Raw genomic sequence first — 24,377 nt, 5'->3', positions numbered from 1 at the left:
TCATCGGCAAGGACTAGTGATTTTTTTTTAAACAGAATAGAGCTAAGCACAGGCAAAATCCTACAGGAAAATCTGGTTGTCTTCTTTCCATCAAATCAAATTTATTCATATAGCCCTTTGTACATCAGCTGATATCTCAAAGTGCTGTACAGAAACCCAGCCTAAAACCCCAAACAGCAAGCAATGCAGGTGTTGAAGCACGATGGTACGAATACTCTCTGAAGGCACAGTATTTAAAAAATAATAATTATGCTACCACGCAAAAGGGCACTTGGCGAGTGGGAGGGCAAAGGGCCAGGTGCTCGGACACAGTGCCTGGGTAAAATCACTTGTTTGACGCATGTCACCCTTTCAAGAAGTGAAACCTTTTGAACTCGTACATACTTTATCTGGGATACTTGAAGACCCTCCTTATCCATAATGAATGACGCTTTTGTATTAATAAAGAAAACAAGGGAATACATTTCTCGTTTCTAAAATGTTATTTGTGTCTCTTAAAAGGGGCTTAATTGAAAAGGTCATAAATTCAAGCAGGATTATATGTGAATGTTTTATAGGCAGCCTGAAGCCTGTTGAAATATAAAAATGCTTGACACATTTGTCTGTGACTATAAACCTCTTGTTCAAAAACATACTGTACCATTTCAGTTTTCATACATTATATTAATTAAAAAGGCTCTAACGGAATAATAAACCTCAAGCCATAATGTTTGTTGATCTCCAACTCGTTTCATAACCGCTCTAAAATATAACAATATTCACAAGATTAAAAGAGCGAGGGGGGAAAAAAAGTGATTTATAAAACATGCATATTCAGAATATGAAAGCAAACCTCCAGGCAACATAATGTCATTAATTTGCCAGTGTATGTGGCATAGGGTCAGACTACTGCATGACCACAGGCTTACTGAGTCAATCATCCTATTGTAGTGCTGCCAAATGGCCCTCAATTCATAAGGTGCTGACTTTCTGAGGACATGCAATCTGCCATTTGGTTTATTCTGACATATAGAATATGTTCTTTCCAGGGGTGTTTCTATGATTTTTTTATGTGGGGATAAAGGGGGGACTTAACACCAGGGAAATCAGCAAAAGGTATCACAAATAGCATTGAAAATTAGCTTAATCTACAATACATTGTATTGAAAGAAGGTTTCAACTGTTAATTTGTATCTGTCCCTAATCTATTAAAAAAACTATTTGCAAGTGAACACAGGGAAAATATTCAAGTTGGATACATGTTAACTTAGTTTCTCACTGGCATTGAATTATTATCAACCTTTGAAAGCAGCATCAATGATGAGATATAATGATAGTGCTACTGTGCCTTCATCATTTGAATCCCTGATCGGATTCTGACATTGTTAGATTGTGGCATGAGGTGGGAACCAACAATACCTTCTCCAATTTTCTAATGTAAAGTCATTGTCAAACGTTCTCCTGCTCCTCCCCTCCGGCGTACAATGTCGCTAGAATACTAACCACTGGACCTGGGATTCATCATTACGCACACCTGTTAATCAATATGATTCACACCTTGACTTCATTACCTTCATCATTTTCTCCCCTTTATGTCACTCCCTTATTTTTTATCACCAGTTGATATTGTTCTTGTTTACCAGCGTGTAGCCTTATGTAATTGTCTCATTGCTGTTTTATTAAATGTCTGTATTGTGGGCAAGGAGGGCACAAGCTAAAGCGGTGTCCAGTGTTTCAGCAAATCCGGGATCCACTAGAGCGGTCACGTGATGTTCCATCCCCTGGACAAGAAGTGAGTATTCCAGATTCAGCTCTTCCTGTTACTCTTTCCGGTGTCATCACTCATGTTGTCCATCATCAGAAGAAACAGGCAGAATGCCACCGCAGTGAGATCCCTGTGTTCCTACCACTTTTTGAGAGTGCAGGACTAGTCACATGAATACAACGACACAACTCTTAATATTGTTCTATATTTTCTTTAAATCATATGAGCATTAATGATTACACTTGTACACGTTACACTCTTCTGTAAACTGGATGAAGTCCGTATATTTTGGGGTGGCTTTCATTTGAAGAAGAAAAAAACACCCCAGGACTATTCACACATTGATAAACATGTTTTTTCTAAAAAAATAGTACTGCCATTTATGAGAAATGTTTCAATATATTTTCCAAGAGAATCTTAGCTAATTTAATTAGCTGCTTCATTAAAAGACTGAAGAATACATCCCAGAAGCTTTTGATACGGTAGACCATTCCATTCTTGTGGGCCTGCTAAGGAATATTGGTGTCTGAGGGGTCTTTGGCCTGGTTTGCGAACTACCTCTCTCAAAGAGTGCAGTGTATAAAGTCAGAAAATCTGCTGTCTCAGCCATTGCCTGTCCCCAAGGGAGTACCCCAAGGCTCAACCCTAGGCCCCACCCTCTTCTCAATTTACATCAACAACATAGCTCAGGCAGTAGGAAGCTCTCATCCATTTATATGCAGATGATAGTCTCATACTCAGCTGGCCCCCTCCCAGGATTTTGTGTTAAATGCTCTACAACAAAGCGTTCTAAGAGTCCAACGAGCTTTCTCTACACTTAACCTGTTGAAACTCTAGGGGCGCAATTTCATTTTTGGATGAAAAACGTTCCCGATTTAAACAAGATATTTTGTCACAAAAAGATGCTCGACTATGCATATAATTGATAGCTTTCGAAAGAAAACACTCTGACGTGTCCAGAACTGCAAAGATATATATTTTCTGTGCGTGCCCTAGAACGTGAGCTTCAGGCAAAACCAAGATGAGACGGCATCCAGGAAATGAGCAGGATTTGAGGCTCTGTTTTCCATTGTCTCCTTATATGGCTGTGAATGCGAGAGGAGTAAGTCTGCCCTTTCTGTCGTTTCCCCAAGGTGTCTGCAGCATTGTGACGTATTTGTAGGCATATCATTGGAAGATTGACCATAAGAGACCACATTTACCAGGTGTCCGCCCGGTGTCCTGCGCCGAATTGGTGCGCAAAAGTCAGCTGCAAGTATTTTTCCATGGAATTTAGAGAAGAATGCAAGCTTCCACGAACGATATATCAATGAAGAGATATGTGAAAAAACACCTTGAGGATTGATTCCAAACAACGTTTGCCATGTTTCGGTCGATATTATGGAGTTAATTCGGAAAAAGTTTGACGTTGTAGGTGACTGAATTTTCGGTTCGTTTCGGTAGCCAAATGTGATGTACAAAACGGAACGATTTCTCCTACACACAGACGCTTTCAGGAAAAACTGCGCATTTGGTATGTAACTGAGTCTCCTCATTGAAAACATCCGAAGCTCTTCAAAGGTAAATGATTTTATTTATTTGGTTATCTGGTTTTTGTGAAAATGTTGCGTGCTAAATGCTACTCAAAATGCTAAGCTAGCTTAGCATACTCTTACACAAATTAGTCAATTTCTATGGTTCAAAAGCATATTTTGAAAATCTGAGATGACAGTGTTGTTAAGAAAAGGCTAAGCTTGAGAGCAGGCGCATTATTTTCATTTTATTTGCGATTTTCAGAAATCGTTAACATTGCGTTATGCTAATGAGCCTGAGGCTTTAGTCACGATCCCGGATCCGGGACCTTGTTCTGAACACCTCCAAATCAAAGGTAATGTGGTTTGGTAAGAAGAATGCCCCTCTCCCCACAGGTGTGATTACTACATCTAAGGGTTTAGAGCTTAAGGTAGTCACCTCATAGAAGTACTTGGGAGTATGGCTAGACAGTACACTGTCCTTCTCTCAGCACACATCAAAGCTGCAGACTAAAGTTAAATCTAGAGTTGGTTTCCTCTCGTCATTGCTCCTCTTTCACCCCAGCTGCCAAACTAAACCTGATTTAGATGACCATCCTACCCATGCTAGATTACGAAGACATAATATATAGATCAGTGGGTAAGGGTGCTCTCGAGCAGCTCAATGTTCTTTACAATTCGGCCATTAGATTTGCCACGAATGCTCCTTATAGGACACATCATTGCACTCTATACTCCTCTGTAAACTGGTCATCTCTGTATACTTGTCGCAAGACCCACTGGTTGATGCTTATTTATAAAACCCTCTTAGGCCTCACTCCCATCTATCTGAGATATCTATTGCAGCCCTCATCCTCCACATACAACACCCGTTCTGCCAGTCACATTTTGTTTGCTGCAGCTAGCGACTGAAAGGTGCTGCAACAAACAAACTGGACAGTTTTATCTCATCAATCAAAAACTCAATCATGGACACTCTTACTGACAGTTGTGGCTGCTTTGCGTGATGTATTGTTGTCTCTACCTTCTTTCCCTTTGTGCTGTTGTCTGTGCCTAATAATGTTTGTACCATGTTTTGTGCTGCTACCATTTTGTGTTGCTACCATGTTGTCACGTTGAATTGCTTCCATGCTGTTATGTGTTACTGCATTGCTATGTTGTCTTAGGTCTCTCTTTATGTAGTGTTGTCTCTCTTGTTGTGATGAGTTTTGTCCTATATTTATGTATTTATTCCCAGCCCACATCCCGGCAGGAGGTCTTTTGCCTTTTGGTAGGTCGTCAATGTAATTGAGAATTTGTTCTTAACTGACTTGCCTAGTTAAATAAAGAGAAAATAAAAAACAAGCCCGCAAAATTAGTATTTTTCTAGACTTGGCATCCTACCCTGTAATGTTCAAAATGTATACAATTTCCTGCAGACAATAACTTATAACTAGCTAAATTGCTCATGGATTTATTGCAGCATTCGTAGCACTTACCCCATCACAACCCCAAATATAAGGTTGTTTTGTTCCAATACAAACCATTTGTAGATTCAAAATTAATTACTTTTAACATTCGCTAGCTAGCTTCCACATTTGGTTCCTTGGAAGTTATGGGAACGTATGTTTTTGGTTTCACATTGGTTGTGGGAGCAAAAATTAAAACATTTTGGTTGCAGGGAGATTCTGAGAACGTTTTACTCTGGTTCCCTAAATGTTTTCTTGGGAGGTTTTATTAACACTCTGAGAATGGAAATTAAAGGTCATTTGGAGATTTTTTTTTAATAACATCCTTAAAACATTTACAGAATGTGTCTCACTGCTAGCTTATTCTGGGCTAACCTTTTTGAAAGCACAGATACAGTAGCTCACTTGGAAATTATTTTGCTTCGGTATTAATCATTCAAAAAGTACATCCGTGAGATTCTGCATCCGTGAGATTCAAACCTATGATCTTCTGTTCTCTATACTTGGAATTAGTCCACTGCACCACCAGGACGGAGCTCACATAACATGTTTTTTTACAGATACAAAGCTGTTCATTTTAGTCTTTTCAAACAGACCCCATTCAAAGGAAATAAGCATTCGTTAAGATGTTTATGTATAATTGTTCTTTTTCTATATTCCCAGAATGTAGTAAAAATATGAAATGAAATTAAACAACATGGTAACGTATGTGGAATATTCTGTGTAAGTACTGAAATTCCCATAGAAGAACGTTGTTTCTTAACGTTGTTGGAACAACCGCTCTTGGCAGATTTATGATATGCTAAAACATGGATGAATTAATTCAGCAAGTGCCACTATAGACAAAATGACTCTCTTTTAGGATTCGCAAACCTATAATGATTCTGGTTTGTAACAAGATCACAAATAATGCCTTGCTCTGTAACCTTGACTTAACCTTGACCAAAATTTAAACATCAATTATTTAGATTTTCTCTACTCTATTTCAATCTATTTTAACTCTTAAGATTAATAGATTAGTTACATTTGCATAAACCAAGCTATTTCTCATCAATGCAGAGCGATACTATATGCAAATTAAATAATTATGAATGTTCTACAGACTCCTTATGTTTGGTCAGTTACACAGAATAGTTAAAAGCAAAAACTAAGCAATCCCTACAATTGTCTTGCCACAAATAACTTATTATATAATTAAATAATTTGATTTCACTCTCTGAAACAGAGGTCACTAGAGGGTTAATGTCGTATGTTATATCTACTTCCATGCTCTTATTTCTACCTTTGTACAGTACTGCAGCGATTTGATTATTTGAAAGTTAGCTGAGTCATATGGTAAATGAATTACAGTATGTATAGGTACATATTTTGATTTCTGTGTGATGTCCTGTACATGTCACTCAGAGTGATTAACAGTGCAGTCACAAGTTGATATGCACACGTGTGACTGAACCTTTCTGTACAACAAGTGTTGTACATCTACAGTGTCTCAAGTTAAGATTGTTTGAATCAATCATGTTAACCTGGTTAGGGAATTAGTCTGTGGTGTCTAATTAGTCTTATGGTATGCTAATTTTGTCTTATTTTAATTACCTTTTTCATTCTTCCATTGTTGTACAAACTGTTTTTCAAGAATAACCCCCAAATCAAACTACTCCCAATCCTTTGATCATTTAGTTACAATGCAAAACACAAAATGAGTTGCAAAACTCTGGATTAGTTTCTGACCAAGTCACGAGGTCGGCTTACAAGATCACACCTAGGTCGCCTCCTTCAATATGTCACAATGACGGGGTCAAACCAGCTTCAAATGGATGAGAGGGAAACCCAATCCCCTTTAAGCTAGGACAATTTGTCCTTCCACCTTGGCAGGTGTCTTGATGGCACTCTGTGAATAGGCAATGAATAGGGAACAACCCAGCTAGCATAACGTTCTGAGAACCATATGTTTCTTAGAGCTTGGTGAGTGTGGTTGTCATATGGTTATTTCGCATAAACCCTCCCCACAACTTTCTGGGAATGGTGCAGAACAGTTGCTTGGCTTTGGAAAATTCCAAAATTTTGAACATGGTTGCATTTGATTTCAATTTTGGTAATGTTCCAGGAACGTTCTCCAAAACTGGTTTGACATTGGGAATGTTCTCATAGTTTAGAGAATTTTAAGAAACAACGGTCTTCTGTGGTCATTTCAATACTTCAACATAACGTTTACTACAGGTTTCATCATGGTTCTATTTAAAGTCATATCAGATTGTTCCAAGAACGTTAAACAACGTTCTTCTGTAGGAGTTGTAGTACTTCAGCATTTCCTCATGGTTCTATTTAAAGTCAAGTTCTCCAAAAAAAACAGAACTTTAGTTATGTTCAGAGAACATTCTACGAATGTCATTTAAAAATATACTGTATACATTTCGTTCTCAGCATCAACAAAACTTTCTCTATCCTCTACTTTGTTAAGTGAGTTCAGGTGTGTTGGCCACACCTGATCTTAATGAGTGCTTGTTTCTTTTGAAATGGGGTCTGTTTTAAATCAAATTAAAAAAATTGCCACATGCGCCGAATAAAACACCCTACAGTGAAAGGCTTATTTACAAGCCCTTAAAACCTCTTGGTGCTAGGGGGCAGTATTTTCATTTTTGGAGAAAAATGTTCCTGTGTTAAACGGGATATTTTGTCAGGAAAAGATGCTAGAATATGCATATAATTGACAGCTTTCGATAGAACACTAACGTTTCCAAAACCTGTAAAGATATTGTCTGTGAGTATAACAGAACTGATGTTGCAGGCGAAAGCCTGAGAAAAATCCAATCCGGAAGTGCCCCAGGTTTTGAAAGCGCTGCGTTCCAATGACCCCCTCCCCTATTTGGCTGTGAATGTACCATCAGCTTACACTTTCTACGTATTCCCCAATGTGTCTACAGCATTGTGACGTAGTGTTACGCATATCTGTTGAAGAATAGCCGTAGGCGGCCACATTGTGTAAGTGGTCACATGGTGGCTCCAAGAGATTCTCGCGTAAAATACAGAGGTAGCCATTACTCCAATCGGTCCTAGAGAAAAACGAATTGTCCCGATGGATATATTATTGAATAGATATTCGAAAAACACCTTTAGGATTGATTCTAAACAACGTTTGCCATGTTTCTGTCGATATTATGGAGCTAATTTGGAATATTTTTCGGCGTTGTGGTGACCGCAATTTCCGGGCGATTTCTCAGCCAAACGTGAAGAACAAACGGAGCTGTTTCGCCTACAAAAATAATATTTTGGGAAAAAATGAACTTTGGCTATCTACCTGGGAGTCTCGTCAGTGAAAAACTATCCGAAGTTCATCAAAGGTAAACTATTTAATTTGATTGCTTTTCTGATTTCCGTGACAAGGTTGCCTGCTGCTAGCAAGGCATAATGCTATGCTAGGCTATCGATAAACTTACACAAATGCTTGTCTAGCGTTGGCTGTAAGGCATATTTTGAAAATCTGAGATGACAGGGTGATTAACAAAAGGCTAAGCTGTGTCTCAATATATTTCATTTTTGATTTTCATGAATAGGGATATTTATGTCCGTTGTGTTATGCTAATTAGTTTCAGGCGATGATTACGCTCCCGCATGCGGGTTTGGGAGTTACTAGAGGTTTTAAACAAACAAATCAGTAAAAAAAAAGATGAAAATAAAAAATAATTAAAGAGCAGCAGTAAAATACAATAGTGAGGCGATATACAGGGCGTACCGATACAGAGTCAATGTGCGGGGGAACCGGTTAGTTGAGGTACTGGAGGTTATATGTACATGTAAGTAGAGTTGTTAAAGTGACTATGCAGCGATAACAAACAGAGTAGCAGCAGCGTAAAAGGGGGGTGGGGACAATGCAAATAGTTTCCTTACACATTGGATGCAGTGATCACAATATAGTGGCTATATCCAGGAAAGCCAAAGTTCCAACAGCTGGGCCTAAAATACTGTATAAGAGATCATACAAAAGATTTTGCTGTGGCTCTTATGTGGATGATGTTAAAAAGATGTTGGTCTTGTCATGTCGTTGTTCTGTTGGTGAGGTTTATGACCCCCATAAATACCTTTGCCCCTCTCCTCTCTCTACCTTACAGATTTGACTCTTCAAAAGCCCTTTGTTAACATAGAGAGAGTCTGGTAACATCAATAGGGTAGGGAACGAAACCATATGTTGGTAATCCAACCAGTTGAAAATATCCGTTGGTAATTAAAGACTATGTGTAAAGGTTTTCGTCCTCCTCTTCTGAGGAGGAGTAGGAAGGATCGGACCAATACGCAGCGTCGTAAGTGTTTGTCATATTTTTTATCAAAACAGAACAATACACAAACTGAAAACGAAACAGTTCTGTGTGGAAGACACAGACACAGAAAACAATCACCCACAACCAAAATGGGGAAAGCAGGCTACCAATCAAAGATTGAGAACCATACCAGGCCAAACACAGAAATACAACATAGAAAATAGAACAAACTACCAACCCCAACTCACACCCTGACCAAACTACCACAAAGACATGATAAAGGAACTAAGAACGTGACAATATGATGTCAGATCAGTTGTCGTCTGAGACATTATTACTGATGATAGGATGATATAAACTGTATCTTGGAAATGCTACACATTCCAGATTCACATGGAATTGTTGTGAAAGTTAAATGTTTTAATAGGAAACTATTGGTGAAAAGATTAAATATAATTTTAGCTTCTAGATGAGAGAATTGTTTTTCATAAAGTAAACTCTGCTCACTCAGTGGCCCCGCCCAAGTGAACAGATATTGGTTGTAAACTATTAAACACCCTTCTCTCCACCACTCCAAAAGCCTGTTGATGATAAGTCAACCTTTGTGTTCCCGATGACGTGTGGAATGATGTCCATACGTTTAAAAGGGCCAATTTCAACGTGGCGGTGATAATCGATACGCTGGAAGGATGAATTTCGACTATACCAGTCAGAATATAGCATGAGCTTATAGTATGTCAACTTGGTATAAACTTTCAACTCTTATTCACTAAAGAAGTGATACATCCTAGACGTTGAGTAACCTGCAGCAGCTGTAAACGTGGGCTAGAAAAGGACGGACAATCTCTTCAGAAAGACATGGTACTACAACGTACCTGTTCTCTACCACACGACGACGGTACTACAAGGTATCCGTTCTACCACGACATATTCTTCAAAAGACGAGATCTCTGCTGGGCAACCCAGCCTTCCATCTATGATCAATCTATCGAAGCGCCGCTCATAGTAAATATTTCTTACATTTTCCTTTTCCAAATGGGCGGTTATTTAGAATGCATAAGATTCTGTATTTACGATAGCATGGCTTCATTAGGTCCAATAGACCCAATCCTTTTGTTCCTCAGTCTTACCGCGCTTTCGTTCATATCAGTTCCGTCTGCCAGGGACGTTTTCTTGTGTGACGTAATTAGTAATCAATGTATGATCCATTCTGTCTATATGTAATTCTGTGTGATTATTTAGTAAATAAATAATTAAACCAAAGTTTGCATTGCTGATTCAACTTGTTAGCCAGGGTTCAATTCAAAGAATGTTACAATGTTCAGATGAGTCTGAATAAGGTGATGATTAATAATTGACTGCTATTGGTATAAAAGACTACCAGGTTTTTAAGAGTTTATTTGGAAGACAACAGCTCTATAAACATTCTTCCGTGGTGCCCCGAGATTCCAGTAATTACATTTACATGATTAGTTTAATTAGGTAATATTAATTACAGAGAAATGATTTTATAAAATGGCATGTCATATGAAGTAATCCGGCTTAGCAAAGACACGACAGTCTGATGTGATTAATGAGGAGCATCCAGATGCTGCACTTGATGAATTTATGAAATTGCTTCTTCCAATTATTGATATATGCACCTGTTAAGAAACTGACTGTTAGAACTGTTAAGGCTCCATGGATTGATGAGGAATTGAAAAACTATATGGTTGAAAGCGATGGGGCAAAAGGGGTGGCTAATAAGTCTGGCTGCACATCTGACTGGCTTACTTACTGCAAATTGAGAAATTATATGACTAAACTCAACAAAAAGAAGAAGAAACTGTATTATGAAGCCAATATCAATGATATAAAGAATGATTGAAAAAAGCTTTCGGGTACTTTAAATGAAATTATGGGCAGAAAGACAAATTCAACTCCATCTTTCTTTGAATCAGATGGCTTATCCATCACGAGACCATTTGATGTTGCCAATTATTTGAATAATTATTTAATTGGCAAAGTGGGCAAACTTAGGCAGCAAATGCCAACAATGAACTGTGAGCAATTGTATTCATGTATAAAAATATATATAAAATGAAAGAAAAGCATTGCAAGATTGAATTTTGTAAAGAGTGTGGGAGCGGTGGAAAAATTGTTATCGCTCAATAATGACAAACTTCCTGGCATTGACATCTTAGATGGAAAGCTACTGAGGATGGTAGTTGACTCTATAGCCACAAATCTGTCTTATTTGTAATCTGAGCCTAGAGGAAAATCTTTGTCCTCAGGCCTGGAGGGAAGCCATAGTAATTCCGCTATCCAAGAGTGGTAAAGTGGCCTTTGCTGGTTCTAACAGCAGACCTATAAGCTTGCTGCCAGCTCTTAAGAAACTGTTGGAAAAAAATGTGTTTGACCATATACAATGCTGTTTCTCTGTAAACAAATTAACAACAGACTTTCAGCATGATTAAAGAGAAGGGCACTCAACGTGTACTGCACTGACACAAATGACTGATGGTCGGTTGAAAGAAATTGATAATAAGAAGATTGTGGGAGCTGTACTATTAGATTTTTAGTGCAGCCTTTGATATTATTGACCATAACCAGTTGTTGAAAAAACGTATGTGTTATGGCTTTTCAACCTCTACCATATCGTGGATTCAGAGCTATCTCTCTAATAGAACTCAAAGAGTTTTCTTTAATGGAAGCTTCTCTAATGTCAAACATGTAAAGTGTGTTGTACTGCAAGGCAGCTCTCTAGGCCCTCTACTCTTTTCTATTTTTACCAATGACCTGCCACTGGCATTAAACACAGAATGTGTGTCCATGTATGCTGATGATTCAACCATATACACATCAGCAAACATAGCTAATGAAGTCACTGAAACCCTTAACAAAGTGTTGCAGTCTGTTTTGGAATGGGTGACCAGTAATAAACTTTTCCTGAACATCTCTAAAACTAAGAACATTGTATTTGGTACAAATCATTCATTCGTTCTAGACATCATCTGAATCTGGTAATGAATGGTGTGGCTGTTGAATAAGTTGAGGAGACTAAATTACTTGGCATTACTTTAGATTGTCATGGCCAAAACATATAGATTCAATGGTTGTGAAGATGAGGAGACGTCTGGCCGTAATAAAGAGATGCTGTGCTTTCATGACACCACACTCCAAAAAGCAAGTTCTGCAGGCTCTAGTTTTGATTAATGTCCAGTCGTGTGGTCCAGTGCTGCAAGGAAAGACATGGTTAAGCTGCAACTGGCCCAGAACAGAGCAGCACATATTGCTCTTCATTGTAATCAGAGGGCTGATATAAATACTTTGCAAGCCAGTCTTTCTTGGCTAAGAGATGAGGAGAGACTGACTGCATCACTTCTTCTTTTTATAAGAAACAACGTGTTGAAAATCCCAAATTGTTTTCATAGTCAACTTACACACAGCTCTGACACACACACGTATCCCACCAGACATGCCAACAGGGATCTTTTCAAAGTCCCCAAATCCAGAAAAAATGCAAGAAAGCATACAGTATTATCCAGAGCCCTTATTGCATGGAATGTCCTTCCATGTCATATTGCTCAAATAAACAGCAAACCTGTTTTAAAAAATCAGATAAAGCAACACCTCACGGCACAACACCTCTCCCCTATTTGACCTACATAGTTTGTGTGTATGCATTGGTATGTAGTCTGTGTGCCTTTTTTTAAATGTATGTAGTTCTGTCCTTGAGCTGTTCTTGTCTATTGATGTTCTGTATTATGTTTCATGTTTTGTGTCTTCATTGCTCCAGACCACTGCAAGGGGGAGTTAGAGCACTCATTATGCATTTGGGTCCCAAGGTTTTTATATGACCAATCATATTGAGTGGTTCCAATGATAAATTTGATGCGAGCCACCCATCCCTGGTGACTTTCTTTAGCAAATATGTCTGCCGAAACGTTACGGGGGAAGCAAACGTAAGTAGTTATAACGTCATAACAAGTCAAGCTAAAAATGTACAATTGAGAGGAATATGTTAGTAGATGTAGACAAACGATTGTACGTATTTTTTTGGCATAAAGTTAATTTACGAAAATCACTATTTAGCAAGTTAGCTGACTAGCTAACAATAGCCAGCAAGCTAGCTGGTGCAATGACATAGTATGACATTGTAATTTGTGTAGTTTAATGTTTTAGGGAATCCTGACAAAACCAGCAAACCAGGCTGTCATCTTGGGAAACAGTGGATGTAAAGAATCTAGCTAACTAAAGCATTTACTTCAAATTGAATGTACAGTTGTGTAAGTTTGCCTGGCCGTGCAATGCAGCTGAAGAAACATAGCTCGCTAACTATTTACTTGCTTATTGTGTAGTGGAGGATAAAAATCACTGTATGCCTATGGATGTGTAGCTACAGTATGGACCCTATGTACCCTAAAACGTTTGGTATGAATATTAGTTCAGAACCTATCAAAGAACCTCAGCTATCATAGTTGTTGTATCAACTTCAAGTCTGAATGGCATTAACTTCTTGAAACTCCCCATCCCGGATCCGGGTTTGTGACTAAAGCCTCAGGCTCATTAGCATAACGCAACGTTAACGATTTCTGAAAATCGCAAATAAAATGAAAATAATGCGTCTGCTCTCAAGCTTAGCCTTTTCTTAACACTGTCATCTCAGATTTTCAAAATATGCTTTTGAACCATAGAAATTGACTAATTTGTGTAAGAGTATGCAAAGCTAGCATAGCATTTTGAGTAGCATTTAGCACGCAACATTTTCACAAAAACCAGATAACCAAATAAATAAAATCATTTACCTTTGAAGAGCTTCTGATGTTTTCAATGAGGAGACTCTCAGTTACATACCAAATGCGCAGTTTTTCCTGAAAGCTTCTGTGTGTAGGAGAAATCGTTCCGTTTTCTACATTGCGTCTGGCTACCGAAACGAACCGAAAATTCACCTACAACGTAAAACTTTTTCCGAATTAACTACATAATATCGACCGAAACATGGCAAACGTTGTTTGGAATCAATCCTCAAGGTGTTTTTTCACATCTCTTCATTGATATGCAGTTCGTGGAAGCTTGCTTTCCTCTCTGTATCCCATGGAAAAATACTGGCAGCTGGCTTTTGCGCACCAATTTCGGCGCAGGACACCGGGCGGACACCTGGTAAATGTGGTCTCTTATGGTCAATCTTCCAATGATCTGCCTACAAATACGTCACAATGCTGCAGACACCTTGGGGAAACGACAGAAAGGGCAGGCTCATTCCTCTCGCATTCACAGCCATATAAGGAGACAATGGAAAACAGAGCCTCAAAAATCCTGCTCATTTCCTGGATGCCATCTCATCTTGGTTTTGCCTGAAGCTCACGTTCTAGGGCACGCACAGAAAATATATTGGTAGTTCTGGACACGTCAGAGTGTTTTCTTTCGAATGCTATCAATTATATGCATAGTCGAGCATCTTTTTGTGACAAAATATCTTGTTTAAAACGGGAACGTTTTTCATCCAAAAAATGAAATAGCGCCCCCAGAGCATCAACAGGTTAATGAAGCCTATGGATTGAGTAGAATATAATAAATGTATTGTGCCAAGGCTGCAAGTCCTATATACATGTACTGTAGTTAATACCACCCATGAGATCCACACATTGAAGCCTGTACATTGAATATATTCACTGATCATGTACTCTTCCTTGGCAAATAAAGGTGTGGTTCAGGTATGAATCTCTGTGAGACATTCTTTTTCAGTCATATCCAATACCAGGTGTATCAAACTCCATTCTTTGAATGATGCTGTGTCTGCATGTATGTATTACAATTATACACTTCAACAGTGTTTACCACCACTACTCCTGGGACATCAATGATTACACATTGTAACTATGCAATAGACTAGAAACATTATTTAAGTAAAGGCTGATTTCTAATTCATATACAGAAATAAAATAAAAACTATGCATATCTAACACCCTTCATCTGCATTAATCTGAGGACACAGGTTAGCATTTTAATGAGATACTTAATTTCAACCAGTGGAGAATGTGAAACGCTTTATTGAAAGAAGTTCATTATCCAGGTGTTATAAATACATAATACATGCATTATAATTATGATAATTGTAATATTATATTATAAATATAAGTTCAATCTATACTTCAAAGCACATATGGTGTGCAATATAAAACGAGGAAGAAAGACGAGGTGGTGAGAGAGGTGTAGAAGACAAGAGGAAAGAGGTAAAAACAGAGGCAGACAGCATATGATTAATGAATTACAGTGCTACCCTAATATTCTCTCAGTTCATCACAATTACAGTGTTCCTAGGGGTGTCTCCTCATCAGCCTTGGGCCCCCAGTTGGACAAAAGGTTATCTTAAGAGCGGGTGAGGTGGCAATGATGGGACTGACTTCCTCTCTCACATCAAAACATACCTGCAGACAAGAGACAGATGGATAGAGAGAGAGCATGACTAAGCCTTGCTTTTTTTATTCTAACATGGTCAGTCATCATAATCATCAGGAGGTGAAATGCAAAACTGACCTTGGATCATTAACTCTGGGACTACTACATCTATATCTGTATTTCAATGTAAAGTATATCTTTAATAATACTTCCTGTTGACCCAACCAAGTGACCTCTCACCTATGATCATGCTGTGCCTTCTGTGTCAGCCAGTTCAGATGCGGGAGGGATTCACCAACACAGCTGATACAACCTAGAGGATTTAGGGAGAAGGGGGAGAGGGATGAAGTGAAGGAGGGAGTCTGTTATTGTGGGTGTGTGGTCTCACCTGGTGTCCACACTAAGTGGCTACAGAATACTTTATGCTGAAAAACAGAAACATGAGGACAAACAATAGAATATAATGTCATTATTAGACATAAATACCACTTGTAGCTTGATGATGACTTGATCATTTGAATCAGCTGTGTAGTGCTAAGGCAAAAACAAAAATGTGCACAGTTGTTTGCATTCCAAACACAGTTGGTGAGGTGTCAGGTTTGCCTCTGTACTTAAAGGGTGATTATTCCAACTCTCTGTGAAATGCTGCAGATCTGCCCACAGACAAGGTAGGAACACATATCCCACACAGAGGAGTTGGATAGAATTCTACAGGACAAGGTATTCTTCTTCCTCCAAACTGTGCATGTGAGACAGGTTCCATGTACAACAAGACAGACAGAGAGGAAAAGAGAAAAATAACAGAACAATTTAAAAACTTCTTATGGCTGCAGTGGCAGTATTGAGTAGCTTGGATGAAAGGTACCCAGAGGTGCCCAGAGTACACGGACTTGCTAATATATGCATATTATTAGTAGTATTGGATAGAAAACACTCAGAAGTTTCTAGAACTGTTTGAATGATGTATGTGAGTATAACAGAACTCAAATGGCAGGCAAAAACCTGAGAAGAAATCCAAACAGGAAGTGAGGAATCTGAGGTTGGTATATTTTCAACCCAGGCCCTATTGAATTTACATTGGGATATGAATGAAGTTGCACTTCCTATGGATTCCACTAGATGTCAACCGTCTTTAGAAACTTGAATGAGGCTTCTACTGTGTTGTGGGACTGAAAAAGAGCTGAATGAGTCAAGTTACTGGCATAGAGCCATTTCCAGGTCACGCACATTCCACATGATATCGACTTGCGTTCCGTTGCTCCTCTAGACACAAAGAACAAATCAAGACTTTTATTGTGGAACTAGGATTCCTGGGAGTGCATTCTGATGAAGATCATCAAACGTAAGCAAATATTTATCATGTAATTTCTGGTTTCTGTTGACTCCAACATGGTGGCTAATTTGACTATTTTTCTGAGCGCCGTCTCAGATTATTGCATGGTTTGCTTTTTCCGAAAGTTTTTTGGGGAAATATGACACAGCGGTCGCATTAAGGAGGGGTATATCTATAATTCCATTGTATTATCATCTACATTTATGATGAGTATTTCTGTTGAATCTATGTGGCTCTCTGCAAAATCACTGGATGTTTTTGGAACTAGTGAATATAACGCGTCAATGTGAACTCAGATTTTTTTTATATAAACTAACTTTTCAAACAAAACATACATGTATTGTGTAACATGAAGTCATCTGATGAAGATCATCAAAGGTTAGTGATTAATTTTATCTATATTTGTGATTTTGTGACTCCTATCTTTGGCTGAAAAAATGGCTGTGTTTATTCTGTGGCTTGGTGGTGACCTAACATAATCGTTTGTGGTGCTTTCGCTGTAAAGATATTTGAAATCGGACACTGTGGTGGGATTAACAACAAGATTACCTTTAAAACGGTATAAGATACATGTATGTTTGAGGAATTTTAAATATTAGATTTCTGTTGTTTTGAATTTGGTGCCCTGCACTTTCACTGGCTGTTGTCATATCATCACGTTAACGGGATTGCAGCCCTAGGAAGTTTAATTACCTCTGGTCATGGACACTTTGCCAGCAATAAAGCTTCTACGGCCTGTTCCTCGGACAGTGAACATCTGGCAATATCTACATTTTCGACCCCTTGATTAGCTCGCACTCTGAAAGTAAAGAAAATAGCTTATTTTTTGCAGATATGAAAACAATAATTGAGATATGACTGTTCAATCTAAAGCAGGAGATGTCATTTTCAGGATACGTCAATACAGCACAGAAAGCTTAACACCAGACTGGTATTGTGGTTGTTCATTAGGTGATGGGAAATATGCAATATGTATACACAATAATGTACTTTTACCTGTTGTATCTCGAAAAAAAAGCATTGGAATTAAAAGTGAAATGTTTAACCTATTAACCTGCTTCATTATTTATGGATTACCAGTTGATGAAGAACAACTCCACTTTCATACATCATTGAACATTTGTCTACGAATAAATAAGAATAAAAAGTTAAAACAACTTTTTAGATTTGATGGAGAAATTACACTTCTTAGTACCTTGTATTAATGTGGACGAGAGACTGGGGAGCAGGAACAGAGTTTTTTTGTTGAGCAATGCAACGAATCTGTATCATTCTGGCAATGATACCTGCACCATCTACACGCTGCAAAGACTCCCTAACTCTTCGCCATTGTACCCGATGGCCCATTGCTCTGAGACTTCCTTTGACAATTCTAAAGCCCACATGGGGCATCCTTGCCTTAATGGAGCTGACTTTCAGGGAGAACTCTTCATCTGACATATCAGAATAGCATTCCCTGAGAGACCTATTGTGTTCTTTCATCCTTCTGTAAAAAAAAAGCTAACCGTTACACTGTCATGAAATATAATTATATATCGACTATGAAACAAATAGGACATTGCCTGCTTATGAGTTGCCATGAAAGAGTTAATTCAACTGAAAATGGCGAGTCAGGCATTCAGGCATTCGTAGCTAAATGCTTTTGGTTAGCTTGAGAATAATAATTGCATGATTTATCATTCTACGGTATGTATGTAATATAGTACAATGTTATGAACTAACACTGAATCGTAGGAGCTATGTAAAAGTTGGACGGAAGAAGGCTCAGTGCTGCTTACCTGGGATGCCATCATCACACAGACCTCCGTAGGTGTCCGCTATGACTTCCTTTGTGTTGGAAAGAAAGGCTGAACAGTATTGGTTGTAGCCAAACTGACACTCAAAAAATGGCAAAAATGGAGGGTGGTTGATAGCGAAATGAAATGAAGTTTTGTTTAAAAAAAAAATTGTTCTCTAAATATTTTTGGGGAACAAAATGCATAAAGTTTTGCGCTTTATTACAAAATATTTAATTGCAAAAATGTTGTTTTTTTACTTTGAAGCCTCGTTTTTGCTTTCAGAAAAATTATATTTGATTGAAAATAAAAAAGTTTTGCTCTCGACAAAAATACATCCGTTTGTTGCAAGTTGGGGGGGTCTAATAGCTGAACAATAGACTAGTCAACCTTTACTAAAGAATAGTCTAATAGCCGAGCTAGGTGTGAAAACCCCCCTCCTATCGCAGACCAGATTTGCCCTAACAACCAAGAGGGAGTTAGAGCATTGATTATGCATTTGGGTCACAATGCACTACTTTGTCTCTAACTGACAATGACTGTGCAATATAAACCAAATAATAAACTGATAATTGTGCACAACTTCAAATGAAACAAACAGGTTTCGATCCCTCAACCTTCTTGCCTGAAGTCCAGCGCACTATCGACTGCACCAAAAGCATGCTCAAGCCGCAGAGTCGATAGAGCGCTTCCTTGGGGTAGCTTGCTACTCAATGTAATAAAGTAATGACTTTTCAAATAAGTTTCCTTACACGTTATGTTGGCTGACAATTTGTTAGCTACGCTGTCCGAACCACATAGCATATCATTACAGCAGTATGTACCGGTATGTTAGTTATCTACCTAACATTAGTAGTTATACATCAAACTTAACAGTATATTAACTGTAGGCAATCTAGCTACCCAACGTTTATTGACTTGATTATTCCTGTCATTCTTAGCTTAGCTAAATGGTATTGTCGTTGTGCATTCTCAATGGACATTCCGGTGCTTTCGTAAATTTGCTCTGGCTATCTACACCGATTTCAGAGCACTCTCATCTGAGTACCAGAGCGCAGAATAATTAATTTACGAGAGCTCAACACCCATTGAACATGGCCGTTGTCAGTAAACATCAGCAAAAAAACATAAATAAATTGTTTCCAACAGCACAGTTACAGTCACCAACGCTCTGGTTAACACAAAAACTGCCTAACCAGCTCTGCTAGGGCGAGTAAAATGGTCAGAGTGGTCTCATTTGTGTCTGGAAGTAGCTAGCCAGCTAGCCAACGTTAGCTTGGGTGCTTGACAGCCATTGTAGGGCCAGAACGCTCAAATCAACGCTACAAAATGGGAGCAAAACGGTCTGAATTTACAAACTGACAATCTGACAACGTTCTGAAATTATGAGAGTCATGTTGTACAGTGCCATGTTTTCTGTTCCATACTAAGAGAAACCCAGAGGGTTTTTTGTTTTTCATGGAATAGGAACACCATAATATTAATCAAATGAATTAAGCAAGTACCAGTCAAAAGTCTGGACACACCTACTCATTCCAGGATTTTTCTTTATTTTTACTATTTTCTACATTGTAGAATAGTAATGAAGACATCACAACTATGAAATAACACATATGGAATCAGTTAAGAACAAATTCTTATTTACAAGGACAGCCTACTCATTCCTCCCTGTCGGGGAATTGAACCCTGTCTCCCGCGTGACCTCCCCATCTCTGGTAATGCCAATATGGAAGACTATTAAATGCTTCTCAAAGATGCCCTCTGGTGGTCAAACTAGCACTAACTTGCAGTAACAGAAAAAATGGCTGACAATTAAATGACGTGCCACAGAATGCTGCAGCAGCACGCATGGTGTGCCGCAGTCTGACACAACATTTAAAGGAGGAACCACTGTAGCTGCTGCTTTTGCAACAGAAGGAAAAAAATACCCCCAAAAAACATTCAGTGAAAGTTATTCAAAAACCTCAAAATAACTTATAGTTTACATTCTCAGAGCGGAAAACTTTCAAGGAACCAAAGTAAAACGTTCTCAGAACCTCCCTACAACTTAAAATAAACATTTCCAGAACAGACATTTTTAATTTCTGTTCTCAGAACGTATGGCTTTGTTTCCAGAACCAATGGAAAACCAAATATGTACTTTCCCACAACTTCCAAGGTACCAAATGTGCTAGCTGGGGACAGCTTAGCATCACCTGTGAACCACCCTTGTCCATCTGATGGCCTGTGTGTGTGTGTGTGTGTGTATTAGGGTGGGGGATTGGATAAAATCAGAAGACACATTTCTATCTCTCATGGACTAATAAAGTATAGTATTTTAACTCATGGTGGAGAACTGGTTCATGATTATTCCATTCAAAGTGTTTTTTCCATCCACACATCATACATTAAAGCAATAATCTTTCTTCCTCATTTATTTATTCCTGCTCAGTAAAATTGGTATTCATGGTTCTCTTTTTCCTTCCAGGAGAATACGATGCATAAAAACAAGAAAGGGAAATGATCTTTAAAGATCAACTCGGCCCCTCTTACGTTGGAACCACACAACCCCTCATGGCCATTCATAACACCTGAATAGTATAAGAAGACCATTGAAACCTTCAGTCAAAACAAGGTAGGTTATCCAGAGTGTAGGTTTCACCTCAAAACCAGCAAAATGAACAACAACAAAGGTAGTCTACCCTCTTAAATGCTACAGAAATGACAACAAACCCAAAGTGACCTCAGAATCACACAAATGTGATTGCACATCCTCCTGAAGTACTTTGAATGACTCTCTGCGCTTTAAAGTGTTGTTGTCTGTTAACCCTCGCCACAACATCAAAACACAGACACCGCTGGAGAGTTTATAGATGTGTCACCTTGTAGTCCTTGAGAAGGAGAAAACATTTGTTAAAAAAGAGAACATCCTGTATGCTAACCATGACCTGTGTTTGTGTACCTTTTGTCTGCCGTGTGCTCCCCAGCTCTGCATGGCTGTGTGTTGCTACTACTCTGGCCCTTCCAAGGCACTACGGGGTCTATGGCAGAGTGTCAGGATCCTGGTAGCACTCACTGCACCATCTCCCTGGAGAAACTCCTGGACCGGGCCATCCAACATGCTGAGCTCATCTACCTGGTCTCAGAGAAGTCTCTCACCTTGTTTGTGAGTACACCCTACCATAAATGTATGTTAAACATGGGTTGGAAATGCAATAATTATGTTTTTTATTGTAGCACAAATTGAATTGTAACACGTAAAAAATGTATTCTACCTTTGCTTTCAAAAACACATGAAAAGCTGGTTTGGAGTGCATTTTTTGTTTCTAAATACATTTCAAATGTATTGTAAACAAATGATCAAGTAATTTTACATCTGTCATGGTCTGTCTTCTTTCATTCAAACCTTCTCTTCATTTTGATCGATTGTATCACTCCTTGGTATATGGATCGATCATGCAGAGAGAGCTCATGCCAAATTTCTTCATAACTTTATTCAAACTTGAATGTTCATAACTGTAGTATTTTCTGAGAAGTGCTGGATGTATAAACCTATTACTATTACTAATGCCTGAATCCAACTGCACGTCTTTCAAGATCCCAGTGAGAATTTGAAAAACTGTTTTATCCGGTGTAGAATGATATGAAGTGTGTGCACTTATAAAAAAAAGACTAACATATGTTGTTGCTGTTAAAATATCCTTTAAAACATCCTGTTTGGAAAGCTCAGTATGGTTTTTGGGGTAGGGAAGTGAGGTTTGTGAACTCTCTAGATGAAAACCGATCAGAACTCAAATGTGTTTCTTGTCAACAGATGGCTTATGCTGGAAGGATCTTGCTATGCGCCTGTCTCTGTTAGTGTTTTCTTCTTACTTTGTTCCATTTCTCCCTCTCTGGCTCCGTGTAGGAGGAGATGTTTATTCCCTTCCAAGTTCGAATTCCGTTGACTCAAACAGGGAACACATGCACCACCAGCACCTTATCCATCTCCACTTCCAGAAGTGAGGTCCAAGAAAACTCTGTAAGCAGGCATGGAACTGACAGAGAGGCAAATGCTGTGTTTATATTGCGAGATGTTGGTTTTACTTAAAAATAAAATTGTTCAATTCCTATTGCTCATAATATCCTCTGCATATGATGGGTTTTTGTGTTGACTGAATGAGCTTGATGCCATTGTTTCTCTATTTGGTCCTCTCTTGTTTCAGGACAAGTGGCTTTTGCACTCCATTCTGTTCCTAATCAAGTTCTGGATTGATCCCCTGGTCAAGCTGCAGACTTCGTTGGATCGCTATGACAATGCCCCCATGGCACTGATCAACAAAACCAAGTGGATATCAGACAAGCTGATGAATCTGGCGCAAGGAGTGACCATCCTCATCCAAAAGGCGAGTCATAGGTCATATCACTGTTTCAAACAGATGTGCATACAATACACTGCTTTCATGAGATATCGTGTCTCAACCACTTTTGGAAGTATTTTTGACAAAATACAGCAGTATAGTACAGTATTTTCTCTCTCTCCAAATCTAGCTGTTTTGGTTTGTTTTAAAGCTAATGAACGTTCCTTATCTTTTCTTGCAGATGCTGGGTGAGGGTGCTGTGATGCTGGAGCAGAACAACAAGAACCTGGCAGACTACCCTGTGCATTTTGACATGTTAGAATCGGTGCTCAGGGACTATAGCTTACTGGCCTGCTTCAAAAAAGACACTCACAAGATGGAGACCTTCCTCAAGCTGCTCAAGTGCCGGCAGAAAGGTGGCCTGGGCTGCTCTCTTTTATAGCAGAGTCCCTCCAGTATGGAGTAGCGTGAAGTTGCTCCTAGATGCTGACCTCGGGTCAGTTTTGAATTTCCTCACTAATGGCTAAGGTTAGGATTGGGTGAGGAGATCCTAGATCTGTACCTAGGGGGAACTTCTCTCGGAGCCTCCAGTAGATACAATCTGTCCTTTCAACCGACTATCTGAAATGAACACAGGCATTATTCCTCTCTTCCTCCAACAACTTCAGCTGCTTTCTGCAGTACCTATCAACATGCTAAAGTTAAATATGCCATGTATGTTCTTGCTGCCCTATCAAGCTTGCTTGAATACCTGTAATGGTAGCTATATATTTAGGAAGGCTTAAAATGAAATGTTATGTGAATACATGTCTATTTCAAATGTTTTCTTTTAGCAATTCGAACATGCGCTTATACAATCTATGCTAACATAGCATTTAGTATTTTATACACATTATGTTGACATAGCATTCAGCATAGGAGCTGCAGAAAATATGTCTACAATATGTTTCCATGTTTAAATAAAAAAAGCACCAGGAATGGGAGCTCGTGTTGCCTTTTTAAGAAGGCAAGAGAGAAGAGATAAGAACAGCAAATATAAGAACAGCAGACTGACATCTTTGTACAGAGGGGGAGGTATGACTCATTGCAATCCTCCTCATGTTAGAATAGAATAATATAGACAGGGCACAACTTTGGATTTAGAAGTGAGGGGGGGACATAAATTATCAGGGGGTTTCATTGGGGGGGCATCAGATTTTTTTGGGGGGGGGGCATCAAAAGCTTATTTCCTGCATTTCTACTAGGGCTGTCCCCAACAACAACAAAAATATTAGTCCACCAAGAGTTGTCTTTTCTTTGGACCAATCGATAGGTCTGAATTTTAAAAAGTGTATTTTTCCGTATATAGACACACCCTACGTGTTTTAATAAAATCAACTATGTGTCCTTAACTTGTCTGATGCTGTTTGATTAAATGAAGACACACAAATGACTCAAGAGGGAGCCAGAGATCAAGATAGCCTAGCCAGAATAATAAAACAAAAGTTTCCTACCCTCCTCCCACTGCTGCTGGCCTTCGCAGATTCTGCCCTTACAATTCTGAAGTAGCCAGTAATAGGCTATACCAGCAGTCACAAACTTTCCCATTTGTGACCGACCGGCTAGATTCGGTC

General features: G+C 38.8%; 1 protein-coding gene across 2 annotated transcripts; it reads left to right on the top strand.

The window, feature by feature from the left end:
* The first annotated feature begins 21,065 nt into the window (after positions 1–21,065).
* smtlb (somatolactin beta) lies at positions 21,066–24,155 on the top strand. 2 transcript variants are annotated; one of them, XM_064982164.1, is made up of 5 exons: positions 21,066–21,112; positions 21,410–21,590; positions 22,332–22,445; positions 22,630–22,809; positions 23,006–24,155. In XM_064982164.1, exons 1-5 carry the CDS (start codon positions 21,102–21,104, stop codon positions 23,204–23,206), a joined length of 687 nt encoding a protein of 228 aa, XP_064838236.1. In that variant the 5' UTR covers positions 21,066–21,101; the 3' UTR covers positions 23,207–24,155. The 2 variants fall into 2 exon arrangements, with proteins under 2 accessions (XP_064838236.1, XP_064838235.1); XM_064982163.1 differs by having other exon boundaries at positions 21,070–21,117; positions 21,412–21,590.
* Positions 24,156–24,377: the final 222 nt, after the last annotated feature.

This window comes from Oncorhynchus masou, chromosome 12, assembly GCF_036934945.1.
Source record: "Oncorhynchus masou masou isolate Uvic2021 chromosome 12, UVic_Omas_1.1, whole genome shotgun sequence".
NCBI classification, from domain to species: Eukaryota; Metazoa; Chordata; class Actinopteri; order Salmoniformes; family Salmonidae; genus Oncorhynchus; species Oncorhynchus masou.
Note: the sequence above shows the minus strand (reverse complement) of the source record. Positions and strands in the feature narration are given on the sequence as shown.